General features: G+C 44.9%; 2 protein-coding genes across 4 annotated transcripts in view; one reads left to right on the top strand and one right to left on the bottom strand.

Annotated features, from left to right (window-relative positions):
• LOC108022676 (uncharacterized) overlaps nucleotides 1-17,783 on the bottom strand; it is an 85,031-nt gene that overhangs the window by 31,413 nt on the left and 35,835 nt on the right. Inside the window, exon 3 of one of the 2 annotated variants that reach the window (XM_050888104.1) lies at nucleotides 13,566-13,626. The exons of the other annotated variant lie outside the window; for it this stretch is intronic. The gene's annotated coding sequence lies outside the window, so the exon portion shown is untranslated. The remainder of the gene's footprint in view (nucleotides 1-13,565; nucleotides 13,627-17,783) is intronic. 2 annotated transcript variants of the gene reach the window in all.
• Nucleotides 1,380-6,087, top strand: LOC108022675 (thioester-containing protein 1 allele R1). Of its 2 annotated transcripts, none has more exons than XM_050888040.1 (8): nucleotides 1,380-1,504; nucleotides 1,574-2,764; nucleotides 2,836-3,097; nucleotides 3,161-3,392; nucleotides 3,454-3,525; nucleotides 3,590-3,686; nucleotides 3,743-4,832; nucleotides 4,932-6,087. In XM_050888040.1, exons 1-8 carry the CDS (start codon nucleotides 1,443-1,445, stop codon nucleotides 5,991-5,993), a joined length of 4,068 nt encoding a protein of 1,355 aa, XP_050743997.1. In that variant the 5' UTR covers nucleotides 1,380-1,442; the 3' UTR covers nucleotides 5,994-6,087. The 2 variants fall into 2 exon arrangements, with proteins under 2 accessions (XP_050743997.1, XP_043947534.1); XM_044091599.2 differs by having other exon boundaries at nucleotides 3,448-3,525.

The following is a 17,783-nucleotide window of genomic DNA, read 5'->3' as shown; positions in this document are numbered from 1 at the left end:
AGAATTCCTACCCGCTGATTGAGCACAAGTGCCTTGCTGACTGACAGACTGACACTTTGGGCTTTTAAATGCCTCAAAATCCACTTATTTTCGGATTGGCTTTTAAGCAGCTCCCGAAAGATGCACTCCCCACCTTGAATCTCTTTTTCTGTCCCGGAGTGTGTTAATATGTACGGCTGGAGTTGCTTTTAAAGACCTAAAAATACTCGCGCTAGCGTTTATTATTTGCACTAGGCTACGGAACTAGATGTCTTAAGCTTTGAATTGATCTTTTATGATGGGATTGTTCCATCTTTTCTGTTGTTGATAAGAGACAATCCCGCATATACAAGGAAATTCACATGATCGGAAATATTGCATTAAAATCTCTCTGTTCTTCGACTTTAATCGTATGTCCCATCTTAAAGGGGAAATTCCCCCTGGAACTGAGACATCTCACGACAAACAGGCATAAAACTTGTCTCCTCTTATTTCACTCACAAAAATAAGGAAAATGTAAGAAAATAATTTTAATGGCGCCAAGTACTTGCAGTAAGGCGGGAAGGTGGCAAGTTGACACTAAAGTGAAGTTGGGCCAAATGCATTTCCTGCTGGAACAGGAGACCCACACTTGTTCTTCCACTCGACTTCCGTTTCGATTTCATGTTTTGCGAGCTGCGTAGGTGTGAAGTGAATGTCGTTCCTTGTGGCAGAATTACCCCCACTCCTCCTCAAAAACTCCGTGCATAAAGGGAAGTCATCCTCACCAAACTTCACACTTTGTGAGGGGCCGAGGGCCATGTCTTTTCATATTTCTCCTGGCGTTGACATGATTGCTTATAAATGCAATTTTATACATCATATCAATCCCGAGAGATGCAAAATAGGGGGCCGCCAGTTGAGGTTGTTGCTTTTGATGGTTATTATTACAAACAGATTTCGGGTCCGCATATATGTATTTTGCGCAAGGCTGACGTGGATGCTTCCTGCTCTGGGATTATCATTCAACATTTCCTGGAATCAGTGACAAATGGGCTTTACACGAAATCTATATACATATACCAGTTGTCATAAGAGAACATAAAAACCTAAATTTAAAATGATTATTTTGGTTTCTTTCCAAATTTTGTACACAGCAAAAAAATTGTATACGTAAGGCAGAGATTATTTTACTGTTTGTTATTGCGTTTGACAAAGCTTAGGTCACTTAATTGATTAAGCAATAAGGAAAAGAAGAGCTGAGTATACACTCTTTTTTGATAATATAAACATGTGAGAACATTTCTAGTACTTTGGGGACTTAGGAATTGGAATTTTAAACAAACAGTTGCATTTTTTTGTGTGTACTTAGATGGTACTACTTAAGAGACTGCGTGCTCGAACAACAGCTCATTTCGCATTGTCGTACTAGCACGAGTGCTCCAGACCGCTATTAAGCTGCGCTGGATTGATAAGAGCACACGATGGCGTGGCTATTTCTGTGGGCATTTGCTTTTCAATACATACTGATAGCGAATGCAGATGGGTGAGCTGATTTAAATCTTCGAGTACTTTTCGCTGCACAATATTTTATATTTTCTGTGGCATTTTGCAGAATATATTCTGTTTCGGCCCCCGACACCATTCGATCCTATATCGACTTCAATGTGGCCGTGACCCTGCACAGTGCTGATGGACCCTGCAGGATGAGGGTGAGCCTTGATGGACCCTCGTTTAACATGTCCCAGGAGGTTCATCTTGAGCCCATGTCCTCGAAGAAGCTGACCTTCAGGATCCCGAAACTCTCGAGTGGGGACTATCATCTCACGGCCGAGGGTCTTTCGGGCGTTATATTCAAGGAGACCTCCGAACTGGCCTTCTCTGACGACAAGCCCTCCATCTATATTCAAACTGACAAGGCTACCTACAAGCCCGGCGACCTCGTGCAGTTCAGAGTTATCTTCCTGGACAGGTACACTCAGCCAGCCAGGATACACAAGCCCATATCTATCCAAATACACGATGGGCAGAAGAACCAGATCGAAGAGTGGTCCAATGTGAGGCCCTCCAAGGGAGTTTTCTCGGGAGAACTCCGACTATCCAGCCGTCCGGTTCTGGGAAATTGGACCATTGGTGTCACAATTCAAGGGGAGAGCACGGAGACCAAGGTCATAAGGGTGGACAAGTACGTTTTGCCCAAGTTCGGGGTGCGGGTGGAGACGCCTACGGATGTGGTGGCCACCGGCGGCGATTTCACGGCCACCATCCAAGCCAAGTACACCTTCGGAAAGCCCGTCAAGGGAAAGGCCACCATCGCAATCGAGGGTGGTAGGACGAGCAAGACCGTGGACATCGATGGGACTGTCAATGTGGAGCTGCCCTACGAGGCCACCCTAAAATCGCCCCTGAAAGTGGTAGCCACCGTTACCGACGAACTCACGGACCTTAAGCACAATGGCACCGCCTATGTGACCCTTCACCAGAATCGCTATATCCTTCTTTCCATCGATTGGCCACAGAACTACATGGCTGGGAAGGAGCACTCCTTCCTGGTGGCGGTCACCAATGTCAATGGTTCGCCGGTCACGAACTCAAGGAGCAAAGTTAAATTTAGTTTCGTTTGCGGCCGTAATGGAAGAAATATCGAGGTTCCTTTAAAAAACAGTGCTGCACTAGGCACAATTTTGTTTCCGGATAATGGTTGCTCGAGATGCGAGGTGACTGCCTCGTTCGAGGGCTCGGCCAGCATAACTCAATCCATTTTTAAGCTGGAAAATGCACTTAGGATCGAGGTCAGTTCTACAAAGTGAGTACCGGCTATTGTTTATTTGATTGGTATACCTTCCCTGACCAGTGATCTCCTTATATCCTATTCAGGCACGAACTAAGCAAAAAAGTCAAGTTCGATGTGGTATCCACTGAGGACCTGCCCTACTTCATGTTCACGATCGCCGCGCGGGGAAATATCATACTGAATGCTTATGTTCGAGTCCCCAGAGGCGTGAGAAGGCAGAGCGTCTCCTTCATACCAAATTTCGGCATGGTGCCCCAGGCCACCCTTTTTGTGAGCTACGTGGTGAACGGGGAAATGCGCTCCGATCAGGAAACAATCAACTTCCAGAAGGACTTTGGCAATTCGGTAAGTGCAAGCTCCATTGGGGAACAACTTGAACTTGACATATTGTATTTTACTTAATTTCAGATCGAAGTCACGGTTCCTGAAAAGGCAGAGCCTGGCGAAGTGGTGAACCTATCAGTAAAGACCGATCCCCATTCCTTCGTAGGACTTCTGGGAGTCGATCAGAGTGTTTTGCTTTTAGGATCTGGTAATGACCTCAGTCATAAGCACATCCTCGATAATCTCAGCAACTTCGCATCGAACGAACTGGTGACCCTGACCAACGCTAAGCGACCAACCACGGATGGAAGCCTGGGTGAGTAGAACACTGTGTGAAATTTTCTATCTGACTAATATACATACGCCCCTAGGGGTAGGTCGATCGTCATCTAAGGATACGTGTGGCGGCGGTCGTTCTACGGGAACATCAGATAATTCTCCAACATCGGGTAAGACATATCTTTTTAAATTGTATGGTGTATTCGATTTTATTTCTGTGTAAAAAAATTCTAGGCAAACTACCACCCCTTTCGAAGTCGACCAAACCCACCGAAACACGCCCAGTTCGTCAGGAGTTCCCTGAAACCTGGCTATTCGAGAATATAACCGAGTAAGTGATCTAAAGTATTTTCAAAAAGAAAATTAGATTCTAAGCAGCACCCACAGCGTTGGAGGAAATGGTGCCGTGCTACGTAGGAAGATGCCCGATACCATCACTTCCTGGGTAATCACTGGCTTCTCCCTGAACCCGAACTCTGGATTTGCCATGACCAAGAACCCATCCAGCATTCGAGTCTTCCGGCCGTTCTTTATTTCCACCAACCTGCCGTACTCCGTAAAGAGGGGAGAGATTATAGCCATACCAGTGGTGGTTTTTAATTACCTTGACAGACAGGTGGAGGCTACGGTTTGGTTGGACAACTCGGACCAGGAGTACGATTTCTCCGAGGTCGTAAGCGAAAAGGTGGCGAGGGACTTGCACCTGGGTCGCCGCTACAAGCGCATTACCGTACCTGCTGAAACTGGAGCAAGCCTTTCGTTCATGATCCGCCCCAAGAAGGCGGGGCTGACCTCGCTGAAGATCACCGCCCAGTGTAATTGGGCTCAGGACTCCATCCACGAAAGACTGCGAGTGGAGGCCGACGGTGTCACCAAGTACGTGAACAAAGCCATTCTGGTGAAGGTTAATGCCAGAAGTCGTCGAAGTCTGGGAGAGCCGGAAAAGACCATCGAGGTGGAGCTTCCCCCCAATGCTGTCCCAGGCTCTGAGGTCACGGAGATCTCAGTGGGTGGGGACATCCAGGCGCCCACTTTGGGGAACCTTGGCGATCTAGTTGAACTGCCTCATGGATGCGGCGAGCAGAACATGATTAACTTTGTTCCCAACATCATGGTGCTTTGGTATCTACAGGCCATGGATCTCAGGGATCCTGCCTTAGAGCAGAAGGCCAAGAGGTTTTTAGCCACTGGCTATCAGACCGAGCTGACCTACAAGCACAGCGATGGATCCTACAGCACTTGGGGACCATCACGTTCTTCGAGTAGCACTTGGTTAACAGCCTATGTGATCCGCTCTTTCCACATGGCCAAAAGTTTCACACACATCGACACCAGTGTCTTGAGCGAAGGACTAAGCTTCCTGGCATCCAAACAAGGTCGAAATGGGGAGTTTCCGGTAAATGGCGTCTATTACAGTCAAATGCAGAGTCCCTTGGCCTTTACCTCCTTTGTGCTGCTTACCTTCTTTGAAAATGAGGTAAGACTTTGGCCCAGTAGCCATAGAACTGGCTCTCTGCCACCACTTGTACATATTCTGGGGTAGTACAAAAACTTTGCTAAATTGTTTGCCTTCCAGGAGTACCAACCACAATACCAGCATGTGATTGACAGAGGAGTTCAGTATGTGGAGAGCCGAGTGGACGAATGCAGGGATCAGTTCTCCCTAGCTATTGCCGCCCTGGTTTTATCCCTAAGCGAAAGGCCAAAGGCCGAGGAGGTCTTAAACCGACTGGATCGTATGGCCAGGCACAAGGATGGCCTCAAGTGGTGGTCCAGAAACGCCGATACCATCTCTAACAACGACGTGGAGCTCACCTCCTACGTGTTCCTCGCCATGTTGGAGAACGAGTTTACGACTGAGCCCCTGCCCATTGTGGAGTGGCTAGCGGGCCGGAGGAATAGACACGGAGGCTTCGGGTCCACCCAGGACACGGTCCTGGGTCTGCAAGCCCTGACCAAGTTCGCAGTGGAAGTTGGGCAGTCCCCGGGGGATATGGACGTTTTATACAGCCTATCGCAGGACGGAGAAAAAACTAGAATCAAGGTCACCCCCGAGCAAAGGGACCAAATGGTGTACCATCCGCTGCCGGAGAAAACGAATAAGGTATTTGTCCGCGGCCAGGGCACAGGAATCTCCCTTGTCCAGCTCACATACCGCCACAATGTGGCCTCCGAGGAGGAGAAGCCAAGCTTTAGGGTAACCACCTCTGTTAAGGATTCCCCAAAGAATCATCTCAAGTTGGAATTCTGCGCCGAATACACCCCCATCGAGGCGGCTAATAAGGGAAAGCCCTCCAACATGGCCCTCATGGAGATACAACTGCCCTCTGGTTTCGTTCCCACAGCCGAGGACCTCGAGAAGATTCGCTCTACTAGCGGCGTGAAGCTTGTCGAGACCAATAAAATGGACTCCATAGTAGTGGTCTACTTCGACAGCCTGAGTGAAGGTGACCCCAAATGTGTGACCGTGTCCGCATCTCGAGCCCACTACGTGGGCAAGCACAGGCCCTCCTACGTTGAGGTCTATGACTACTACGTCAAGGATCGCAGGGCACGCGTGTTCTATGCGGTGGACTCCTCTCTGTGCGACATCTGCGAGGGCGAGGACTGCGGTCGCCAATGCCTAAAGACTGTTTAAGGGATCAGATCTTGAGCAACAGGATCCTAGCTAAACAGCACCCAGCACTTTTTACACTGTATCTTAGGTTCTATGCTAAAATAAAGAGTATAAAACGTTGAAAGAATCGAGGATTATTTTATGTAGTTAAACTTATACCGAACCCCATCGAACTTTTCTTAGCTCAGTAAAAAGTATTTAATAGCCGAAGGCCTCGTCAGTAGTGTTCTTTAAATTTCAAAAAAGTAGCTTTCAGATACCTGACTTAAACAATTATATTTTTTATAGCCAGCAGCCTAAGCTGCCTTCTTGCTTAAGGCCCTTCAAGCTTTTCCGTATTCTTTTATTTTGTTAAGTTTAAAAATTCCTTAAGCAAGAGCGAGGCGCTTTAACATTTCGCCTGCCTCAAATGCTAATGACCCACATAAGTCATTAACTTGGCCCCGATAAACGTTAAATAAACGCTGGAAAAAGTTGTGAGAATTTCCGCATCAAAGCGAGAAGAAAATTCCAAGGGAAAAAAGAAGGGGCCAGGGGGATAAAACGGTTAGCAGCGTCGTAAACTTTTCACAGGACATCATCATCATCATCAGCAGACACATGCCGCCCCCACTTTTGCTCCCTGGATCCGGCGGGTGGAGGGAACGCCTGTCAGTTGCTCATCAAATTGCGTGCCGCCTGCAGGAAATTAAATAATTTCTGTAATGAAAGAAGACCAGCGGGAAGAGGAAAAAAGAGCGGCAGCATTAATGTTAATGCATTTTTTCCTTTTCCACCCAGAGCCAAAAACAAACACTTAAAATGATTGTTGTGTGTGTGCCACGCCCCCCGGCAAAACGCACATAAAACAAAAAAATATAGCATAAATTCTCAGTTTGTTGGATGAGTTTCATTGCAAATGTGCGCACATTTTCCAATTGAAATGCCAAACACGAAAAGCGAAAATTTCACAGCTCCCATTTGTTGTTGCTACCTGATGGGCGATATATGTACATATATTTGAACAACCACATAGAGGTGGCAACTGCAGACGCCGAGTGTTCTGCCCCTGTCGCCTTGATTTATGTTCGTAGGTGCCACCATTTTGCGCTCGCTGGGTATTATTGTTATGCCAATAGGCAGAGACACGCGAATAAACAAAGGAGGACGCCTTAAACAATTCGGAATTGTGTGGATAAATGCAAGCAAGCCAATCCATTAAACTAAAGGTCAAATGATGGTCTGTAAAAACTTCATACAATAAGGGCTTGATCGGGGCCACTAGTTTCGCTCCTTCAAGCTTATTTTGGAGCTCCTCTCTCTAGTATATTTTATAGTGGACTTTAAACCATAACATACACGACAAAAATGGTTGAAATCCGATCAACAAATAAAAAGTTATAAGCAAAAGAAGTTGTCTTCTGTGAAACAGCCGAAATGTTGCACGCATATCTCCATCTCCCTCGCACTGCCTTAAGATGAGTACCTTCTTATTTCTTTGCAGTGGAAGCATGGTAAAATTGAATTTTTCGATAAATCTGCTAAGTAAGCATTGGTTTCTTTAACGTTACCTTTAATAGGATTTTGTATTCCTATGATATTGTAATCCAATTTGTTTGGACTTACATCCTCTGCAACCGTTCCCATCACAAATTCGCAACTCAAATTAATTTTGACAGCCGACGCACCCAGACCATTTAACGCTTTTCCAGCTCCCACTCCCCATTTCCCCGGTCCAATGGGAGGGGGAAAACCAACAAGAGCTGACCATTTGAAGGGCGAAGAGCACGCAAGGAGAGAGGGAGATGGACACACACCTAAATTATGGCCCCAAATGATTTGAAAATAGCAGCTGTAATTTGTTTGCCAACACACAGACACGCACTCAACCCACACGCAAGGTCCCCAGAATTTTTCCCCATTTGGAAAATCCTCCTGCTCTCGCAGAACACCCCAGCGATCCCTCTCCACTCCACTGAAAAAGGCGCAACATATGCGAGCATTTTTCCATGCACTTCGAGACCTTGGGGACTGCATTATTATGATGGTGGGTGTTTTTTGGGTGGCGGAGCGACAATTAGACAAAAGCCGGGGACACACGCAGACATAGCTTCAATTTCATGACATTGTCGGGCTTCAGAACAGGATAAAGTGCAAAAAAAGTGGGGAAAAAGCGGAAAAAAAAGGGAGCGGGTGCGGCAGCTTTTCATTATTATTTTGAAATTAAAATTCCCCACTCGAAAGTGAAGTCCTCGGGAGCACTGCACATGTGCATTTGGGATTTTGACATCTCTTCCTGCGTTTCGGAGGACATTCCACGATTTTATGGGCGAGTCCAAGGGTGGTGCAAAAAGTATGTGCGCGAACACACCATTTTTTAATTGATTAAATATGAAGCAAGCAAAAACAAATGCAGATGGGACAGTACAAGGGTGCCATGAATATTAAAGCAAAGTGCATAGCATTAAAAATACAAATACACGCAGACAACTTCTTTAAATAATCTCAAAATAAATAAATCACCATTCTGGCTTCATATAAACAGACTATTTTGTCGATACTAGCATGCACCCAAACCATGTTCGCCCAAAATAAAGTAGAAATAACAAATGTGTAATTTTAACTGATAAATGCAGAGCACTTCAGAGCAGTCAGAAAATGTTTAGGTAAAATATCAGAGTTTGTTCAGCTGGAGTGGCAAAGTGATTGAGGCGGGAACTAACTCCCCTGACTAACCGACCCACATCGCTCACTCAATCAGCAACCCTTTCGATCCCCGACTTCCGGATGGAGTGACAAATTTGCACTTACGCCGGCTTTTTGGCTCTGCACTTGTTGAGAATCGTGAGCTGCATTTATCTGCTATTGAGTTTCAACCGAGAAAAGGCCATAAAAAATATCCGAATTTATAGCTCAGACTTTGCTCGTTTTTTGTGGGCGGAGAAGAGGTTGCGTCTCGCTAGTTTACACGAAAATGAATCGCATTAGTTGGGGTTGAGTGATTTGGATTGCGAAATTGCGGCCACGCCAAATGGCGCTAATTTCCCTGGCAACTTTATTTCCGTGGGTGATCCTGTCTGCGGCTTAAAGTTTCCCCTGACTTTGCGCACTTTGATGAAACTTAATCAAGTTAACCCCGAAAAGTTGAACGTGAAAATAGGTAAGTGCAAGTACTAAAAGGATCATTCACTAACATTTTGTATTTCTTGCAGGACATTTATTCCGTATAGCCAGACGTTTGTTAATTACATAATTAGGGCTTATGTTCCGTTAATTTGTAGCTTGAATTGGCTTACCCAATAACTTCCCATGTTACCTTTCCCACAAAAATATGAAAATCAATACCTCTGTTACCCACTTCAAGCGATTAGTTTTCAACCTTTCAACAAACTCTGTAAGCCAGCAATTTTATCTACTCCAAAATGTACATAATTCGTTGACAAAATAGCTAAATTGAAGCCTACAAGCCGGGCTAAGTTTGTTAAAGGCAAAGGAAAGCCTGGAAAAGGAAACTTTAGAACCGACCAGGAAATACCCCTTGAAGACACTCCACAAATTGTGACCAGCTCATACGGGTTTTTTTATATAGGGTATAGGATGATCAGTCATTGTGGACTTCAGAAGAGCTCCGCCGAATTGACTGCCACAGTTCACATCATGAAATATTCAAGGCATCCAGCTCCTAGGAACAGGAACTGGGCAGCTCGTCGCCCAATCGTGTGTAAAGTGGCGACTTTGTTCCGGGGCTTTGGGAGTGAACCGAAAAAGCAACCAAACTGTCAACCAAGTCCGAAACTATTTTCGGGTCCATTCGAATATTTAAAGCGTTTGCGGCTTTTTCGAGCGCCCAAATAAAAAATAGAAAGAGCCCCAAACCATAGGGATTCCGGCTTTATTGGTTAGTTGTGCTGGTTTTATTGCCAACAATGTGTGCTGTTCACGTTGTTTATTCAAACAAGCCAAAAGTTTGGTCCTACCCGGCTGCGGTTGCCATTAAATCCTCAAAAATACCTCAATGTACACGGGCCGGATTCAAAACCGGGGATCCCTCCTCCGTTTCTGCTGTCAATGCGCCTCATAAATTGTGCATAACGTTCTAACCAGTTAATGGATTTAAATTTTCATGTGTGTTTTGCTGAGGCGGCAGACTAGCACACAAATTCCCTTCCATCAGAGGTTTTGCGGCTTGCCATCCCATTTTTGGCCCCAACAAATTACTTTCGGTTTAAATTTCTTGGCCCACTTTGTGATCGAGGAAGTGCCCTTTGTCCAGACACATATGTAGTATACAATTTCGGTGAAAAACCGCAGGAAAGGCACTTGGCTTTCATCACAAGGACGTGGCTTTAAAGTATTTATGCTTGGCGCTTGACATTTTATTTACCTCGAGTGACCACTAAAGTGCAGCTGGAATTAGCAAGCCAAATGTTTGGCCCAAAAAGGTCGTCTCTAGACCTAAATGCCAGCAATCAAAAAGTAATCAATATGACTGAATAAACTCGCTGGATCTGCCAGACGTTTGAATAAATTCAGCAAGGTAAGTCGAAGGCCCCTCGATTCGAAACCTCATAGTTCAAAACATTTTGTAGGTAAATGCAAATTTATTGCAAGTAGTTGAGGATGGAGCAGCAGGGATTTGCGTATTCGAGTCCGAATCGAACTGTGAGTACAAAAGTCTCTCGGCTGCATGTAGTAAAATATGCTGAAAGTAAATCCAAGTTGAATTAATGGACGGCAATCTTTGGATAAATCTTATGCATTTTCAAATGCACACAAGGGGTATACATCTGTGTGGGGCGGGTGGGGGACTTCGGCATTTGCATAACCGCAGAGCAAACCAGCAAACCAGAAGGAACTCGACTCCGGCCACAATTTATGCAAATTCAATTGCTGCAACTTTAGCAGTCGCCACTTTTTCAGCTCTTTTTTCCTGGCCCTATGGCTGCGATGGTCAGGCCAATCGATGGCCTGCAATCCCGATCCCCGAAGATAGCTTTGTGCGCACTGATAGCCGGAGTCGGAACTTGTGGCTGCTCTTTGCTTGATTTTCTCCCATTAAATTTAATGAATGAATAGGCGCGTTTCTTGCGTGATTTTCCACCCAGAAAAACTCAACTTCTGACGGCTTACACTGATCACAGTTCAATGCCAGCGCCAGAGTTGCCCCAGAGTTTAATCCACTTCCCTTTCAATTGCCTCGAGCTCCACGGAGTCTCAACTCTGCGAGAAAATCAACAGACAACACAAATCAACACCCACGCACGCTGAGGTATTATTATGTCTCCATATGCGAAGTCTGGGGATAATAATCACAGCTAATGCGACAACTGCCTCAGTTGCCCAACTTTGATGTGGCTGCTGCTTCCATGGCGAGGTCCGTGGAGCAATGCCTCTGCTGGGGATAGGTCTTGCGGAGGAATGTAGAACAACCCAATTCGCCTTGAGCCAATGGATGATAGTAACTTTGAAGGCAAAACTGTTTCAATTGGGACGGGCGAATAGGGAAATCTTGGGAAAATAGGACGCAGAGTTAGGGCATTCCCGGAGTGGGTGTGTAGACCCTAAGCAGCTTCTAACGTTCTCACGAAATTGTATCTCCAAATTGTGTATTTTGGGGTGTATTTTACGTAAACCAAATGTAAACCTTTTAGGTAATCCCAATGTCTGCTTAATTTCTGGAAGTAGAAACAAACGATGTTCAAAATCCGTCCAAATTTAGTTGAAATAACCTAACTACAAAGTTCCTCCGACAACTCCTTTCGCTTTTCCCTAAACTTCCGCTTTCTCCTCTTCTCGAACGCATCTGCTTCACTTTCGTTGGCACTTTAGAGGCGCCCCATCGATGAGCACTCCTCCAGTTCCTGCAGCTCCTCCACTCCATTCCCGAGCTCCTTCAGGGCCAAATAGTTGGCAAAGAACCCGAAGCCGGCACAGACAACGTCTTCCTGGGAGCAATCTTACACATGATTGGCTTCTTGGGGGAGTGGAAGGCGGAGGGAACTTGAACTTCTTCCGCAACATGATTATTTCTTGTTTATTGTTATTTTGCGCTACTTCGAGACCCCACCAATCCGCTTCGCAGAGTGCAGACAAGCGCCGAGGAAATAGTTTTTGAGAACTATCTTTCCCAACTCCGTTTCAGCCGTCATCTGCTGACGCTGCCTTATCGGCGACCCGACTTGGGTGGCGTTTTCAAGTCGCTTTCTGGGTCGGGCTCTTGGGCTACTGTTTCCACCTTATCTCCCCAGAGTCGCAGACACGTTTAATTTTCCCTCCGACATCATAAATCGATTAACCAGCGCTGCTCCGGATCATTAACAGCGAGCAGGCTAAAGTTTCAGACTTCGGAACGCGACCCATTAGACCCTTTTCAATGTCAGGGCAGCCAAAGGCGCTAATTTGGCTACAACAGCTCTCAGCCAGTTAGACAAAGGGTTGGCCTGCGTTGGGCATCTGGAAATTAAATCGTCTTTGCACTGCACAAAAACTATTTTAAATACCTAAAGATTTTTGGTGAGGAAACTAGTCCTTACAACTTGTATATAATCAAACTTATTATTAACAGAAGGAGCAAATAAATCTTTGAGAGAAGTTAAGCAATGTTCATTAAAATAAACACTGATTTATTATTTTTTTAAATTATTCTAACGAAGATATCCTAACTTCAACTGTATTTTGAAAGTGTATATAAAATGTTGATTTTATAAAGATGTTTGATATCGTAGCTGTCTCCCAACTATTTTTCTCTCAGTGCCTTGACTGCAGTGGACAGCAGCAGGAGTAACAAACATTTTGACGCAGATGAAGGCAGCGGATTCCCCTGCTCCGCAAACATTTCGCCGAAAGACAGACGTTTCCAGATAGCCAAGAGAGCAGCAGCTGTCATATCCGACATTCGGAGCTAATGCATTTGAATATCCAGTGGATACTATCCACCCAGCCCAGTCAGTAACTCCAGCCAGCCCCGAGTGATCTGGTAATAAATAGTTTGGTTTCGGTTTTTGGCACAAAAGGCGTTGCTCTGTGGCTGATTTGGTTTCCAGTTTTCCTCGCCGCCGTTGATTTCGGGCTGGAAAAGTATCGCCCCGGGCGCTTAGCTGAAATTTCCCCGACTTGTTGGCCATGGTGGTGGAAAACATTAATCTGTACATCATTAAGACTGCTTCGTAAAGGAGTTTGTCTGACTTTTGACAGAGGCGTGTGAAGAAACGTTTTCGTGTGGGTTTCCTTGACTTTGGTTAATCGCTGACTAATGGATTTTTTCTCAAGATGTAAGTTAGGGACAGAATGATTGAGATGTGGTAAATAGTTAGAGGAAATTCTAACACTGCTTTTTTCCCGATAAATACGCGAAGCTCTACTAACATTTTTAGCAAATGCTGAATATACCTAGTAAATACATGCCATTTATTTCATTCCTCATTTGACACTCCACTTTGATTTCATTCCATCACTTATCTGATTTATGGCAAAGTCGAAACCAAATTGGATTGCTCGCATCATAACATGTCACAACACCCAAGCAAACACACCCACTCGTGAAGTGAGGGAGTGGAAAATGCCAACTCGTAACATAATTCATGCAAATCACATTAAAACCCATTCAAAACTCACTTGGCTATCGCAGCACTCGTAATTTTGATATTTTGGGCAGATAAATCCGTCAAAAACATACCTGTAACGAGAGAAAGAAAATGAAAATTAGTTATTTACATTAATTGTGATGCAGGAAACTACAGCTAATTATCATAATTGCATTCCAATAGGTAATATTAGTTTTGGGATGGGAAGTGTGGTTTTTAGGATAGGAATACGGGGCGTGTGAGTAATGCAGCTGCTTTGAAGGCAGCGCAGCGTGAAGTTTCAACAGCCAAAACCAGATGAAATTGAAACTCCGGTGCTCCACTCGCAGATACTCGAATAAACATATGTGGGTGGACCCCCGACTGTTGTTTGGACACAGACGCTACGATAAATTTTGGACACCGCATGTTACAACCTCATTTGCATCACAAAAGTTGGCCAAAAAAGCGGGGCTGGGGGGCTGAAAACACTCCCCGAAAAGGGCGTGTTAATTATCCACTAATGCTGTCCGCTCTGCAGTCCACTATTTGACACATTATGTGCTGTACAATGTATCTTTTCGTACCCACCGCTTGGCCCGAAAAACTAATGATGTGAGCTGGAAACTGTGCCTAATTGATTTATTTTCTCTGGGTTAATGGTACCCTCAGGTTACGTAAGGTTTTCGGGTTACGAAACCGAAAGTAAATTGGTCTTTAACCTTGTTTGCATGTATGAAATGTATTCCGTTTCCTGAAGATTTTCTAGCTTGTAGTTAAATCTACCGCAAATGTTATTAAAACATTCATTGTTTTGAATTACATTTTCCAGAACTTGTAAATATTTTCCTTCAAGGGTTTCCGCCAGTTCAGGGCCCCTTTAAAATCCCAGCTAAAGTCTTCAACGGCTTGCCCTTACGAAATCCATTCAGGCCATTCCGAAAATGACTTTATCCGACATCTTACACTTCTCACTCCCCGAACTCGGAGGGCCGGGGTCAGGTTTATGAGTTGCTTTTAAATTTTACAACTTAAATAGGAGCATTTAGCCCTCGCAGTGACCAGCGTGTGTCCATTGGCAGCTTCGGATGCCTCGGTTTCTCTGGTTCGAGGGCTTCGAGCAGATAATGACCCCCTAGCTCCCTGGTTCCCTGTCCCCCTGGTTCCATGGTGATATAATCAGAGACACACGCCGGGCACAGTGACTGGAACAACAACTGAACATCTGAAATGCCTGGAAGCGAGTTAACTTTTTCTCATTACACGTTGATGGGTTTCGCTTGATGGCGATGGCGATGGCCAGGAACTCGAGACCCCTACCCCCACTCCTCCAGTCGTAATCTACGCTTATTTTCATTGCCAATTTTAGTTGCGCCCCGAGCGAAGCTCGCACATTTCCGTTGACTTTTGTCTTCGACCCTCATTGGGACCCAGCCACTCTCCCCTGCATTTTTCCCACTGATGACACCAAATTCACACTTACTAAACGTATCCTCGGGACACAGTTCCTTCGCCCCCCCTTAAGTGGTAGCTCTCCGATTACAAGGCCTCACCTTGCCACGCATCTCGTTAATCGCAATCTCGGAAAACTTTGGCGAACAGCGTACCTGAGCCAGAACCGCAGGAGGAATTCAGCCATCCCACACATCCTTGTTGCAACTATCTTAATCCCTGGTTAGCCACTTTTGATGTTCTTTCTCCCTGGCTGCCACTTGCTTTCAGCTGATTAGCAATTTTCCAAGCAATTAATTTTTATTTAAGGAAAATTATAAAAATTACCAGTGGGAGAACATGAACTTAGAGCTTGCAAGGAGCGAGAAACATATTTTATAAAGGTAATATCATTTTGAGGAAGTATATTTTATGGTCTGACTTTTTCTCAGCCAGGAGGAACGAAAAATGGATCCAGTTTTAGATTTTTATTTTTATTTTAAGGTTGCAAGTAAACAAGAATGCAGATTTAATTTTTATTTATCCCTAAAACAAAGTTCCCCTGAAACAAAATGGTTTCCGCAAACTGTCCCCTTTCCATCCGATGAGCAATGCAATAGGAATGCAATTTCGGTTTGCGTCCCTCATCGTTTACCCATTGCCGAATCGATGGCTATATAAATTCCCCTAAATAACCATTAAAGCCAAACCAACTCGGCGAAGTCATTGCCATGAACGGCTCCGCACAAATGAGGGTTCCCCGCCCCGATCGCAATTTCCGCAAAGGCTTTCCCCGCTTCCCGCAGCACTTCCCATTTCCCAATCCCCCTTTTCCGCAAAGCACTCCACAGGCCACATCGTTCACTCGGCTTGACCTCATGCATTGCATTCTGCAATTTTCGCTATGCCAAATGTGGCACTTTAAGTGGACAACAAGCAAACTACGAATTGTGGCGGCAACGGCGCTGTTGCAGCTACACCAGCAACATCAACATCAGCGGCAGCAGCAGCAGCAACACCAACTTGCAACTGAAACAATTGCAATTGGCCAAAGGTTCAACGCACAGCTGCATTGCGACCGAAGCCGAAAACCGAAAACTGAAAACTGAAAACCGAGAACGAAACAAAAGAAACACATTAGAAGGAGCCCGGGGCAGGAGCCACAAACCGTCAGCGAGTTCATGGCCAATGGCAACTAAAAATTCTATACCAAAGGGGGAAAAAGAAAAGCAGCCAACGAGGAAAAACAATTTTGCACGCCGAATGAACGAAAATTGCAGCTAGGCAGCGGCACTGCGGACAAGTAACGCAACCGAAGGAACCGACTCGAAAATCTATTATTGAAATCTATAAAGAACCAGCAGGGACCAGGGCAGCAGCAGGAGTGGGAGGCGGATCAGCAGGAGCAGGCCTACACTGGGAGGAGAACTTGTAGCTGAACTAGGGAAATAAATAGATTGGGATTTAAATGGGATCAGAATATTTCATGGCAGTCATCAAGAACCAAATAAGTACATATACATTATGGAGTGTTCCCATAGGTACTACAAAACGATAATAACACCATGTTCCTCTTGAATAAAAACTTGATTTATATGTTACAATCCTAACTATAAGCAGTCATGGTATTTTATTGTATCATTTTATGGTAAAGAAATTTAAAAGAATAAAATTAGTATGTTTAACATAGTAACATAATAACAATAATACAAAATGTGTGTTCCTAAATACCTTTTTATAATAAGACTCGATTCCCTTTAAATTTAAAAATCCTAACTAAAGCAAACGTGGTGTTATATTGCACTTATACCCTTCAAATATTTTGGTAACTTTGAATAAATTTTTTTAAATTTTTAATTACATTTAAGCCGTTATATTTTCCCTTTGCCAGTTTGTTAAATTGAATGCATACATAAACACAGTACCCATTTTTTGGCAGTGCACAAGGGAGCGGGGCAGGAGCCATTGACCATTGACCATCTCAGCTAGATTCGGTGGAAGGAAGGTTTGTTTAAGAGTTTTATATACATTTTTAATATGGACCACGGAGGGAGAGCCCCTGCCCCGCCCCGCCCTTGACCAGGCTAACTAACTTGGCCCATAAGGGGTCGAAGCCGGCAGATTGCGGGGCGATAACAGCAACAACAGCCACTATTAAGTAGCAAATGCTGTTTTTTTATTTCGGACAGAGGAGTGGAGCCTCGAGAGGGGCCCTAAGTGGCAGAGGTGAAGTTCTGGGCGTTGTCAGTTGACTGATGCATTGGGCTCTGAATGGAAACCGAGGAAGCACGCGCGTGGAAAATAGATTGAGAAGTGCAGAGAAAATCAGCGGAGCTGGGGCAGCGAATCTCTCGACTTGAAAATCTGATAAAGGCGGCAAAAGTTCCATTGAAGCGGCACAAAAAGCAAATGTAGAAACACAAAGCCAGACCCACAAACAAGGGAAGAGGGTGAGGAAAAGCGGAAAAGTGCAGGGCGGAGAAAAGCGACCAGAAACCTTCAAAAGAGCCCGAGACATCTTCAAGCCAATCCGTCCGTAGTTGAAGTCTTTTGGCCAGGAAGAGCAGTAAGCAAGACTGGCTGGAAGAGAGGGGAATTGATGATGTGGATGAATGAACATTGAGCAGAGTGATTAAGATTACGTTAGAGTGATAACGCAGCCAAAAGGTCAGGGCTCTCAAAGTATATGTACACAATAAAGCGTAGTAAGCACCAAAAAAGGGGAATATGCTAAGAAATTGCATTTTAAATGGAGTAAAGCGCAGACGGGCAATCTCCAAAATGGAGATAAACTTAAATGCGAAATGGAAACCCCTTGAGCTCAAAGCACTCCATTAGT

Source organism: Drosophila biarmipes, chromosome 2R (genome assembly GCF_025231255.1).
Source record: "Drosophila biarmipes strain raj3 chromosome 2R, RU_DBia_V1.1, whole genome shotgun sequence".
Classification (NCBI taxonomy): domain Eukaryota; kingdom Metazoa; phylum Arthropoda; class Insecta; order Diptera; family Drosophilidae; genus Drosophila; species Drosophila biarmipes.
Note: the sequence above shows the minus strand (reverse complement) of the source record. Positions and strands in the feature narration are given on the sequence as shown.

Coding starts and splice junctions, on each gene's coding strand:
- LOC108022675 (XM_044091599.2), top strand. CDS start 1,443: ATGGCGTGGCTATTTCTGTGGGCATTTGCTTTTCAATACATACTGATA. Junction 1,505..1,573: donor CTGATAGCGAATGCAGATGG/GTGAGCTGATTT, acceptor GGCATTTTGCAG/AATATATTCTGTTTCGGCCC. Junction 2,765..2,835: donor ATCGAGGTCAGTTCTACAAA/GTGAGTACCGGC, acceptor TATCCTATTCAG/GCACGAACTAAGCAAAAAAG.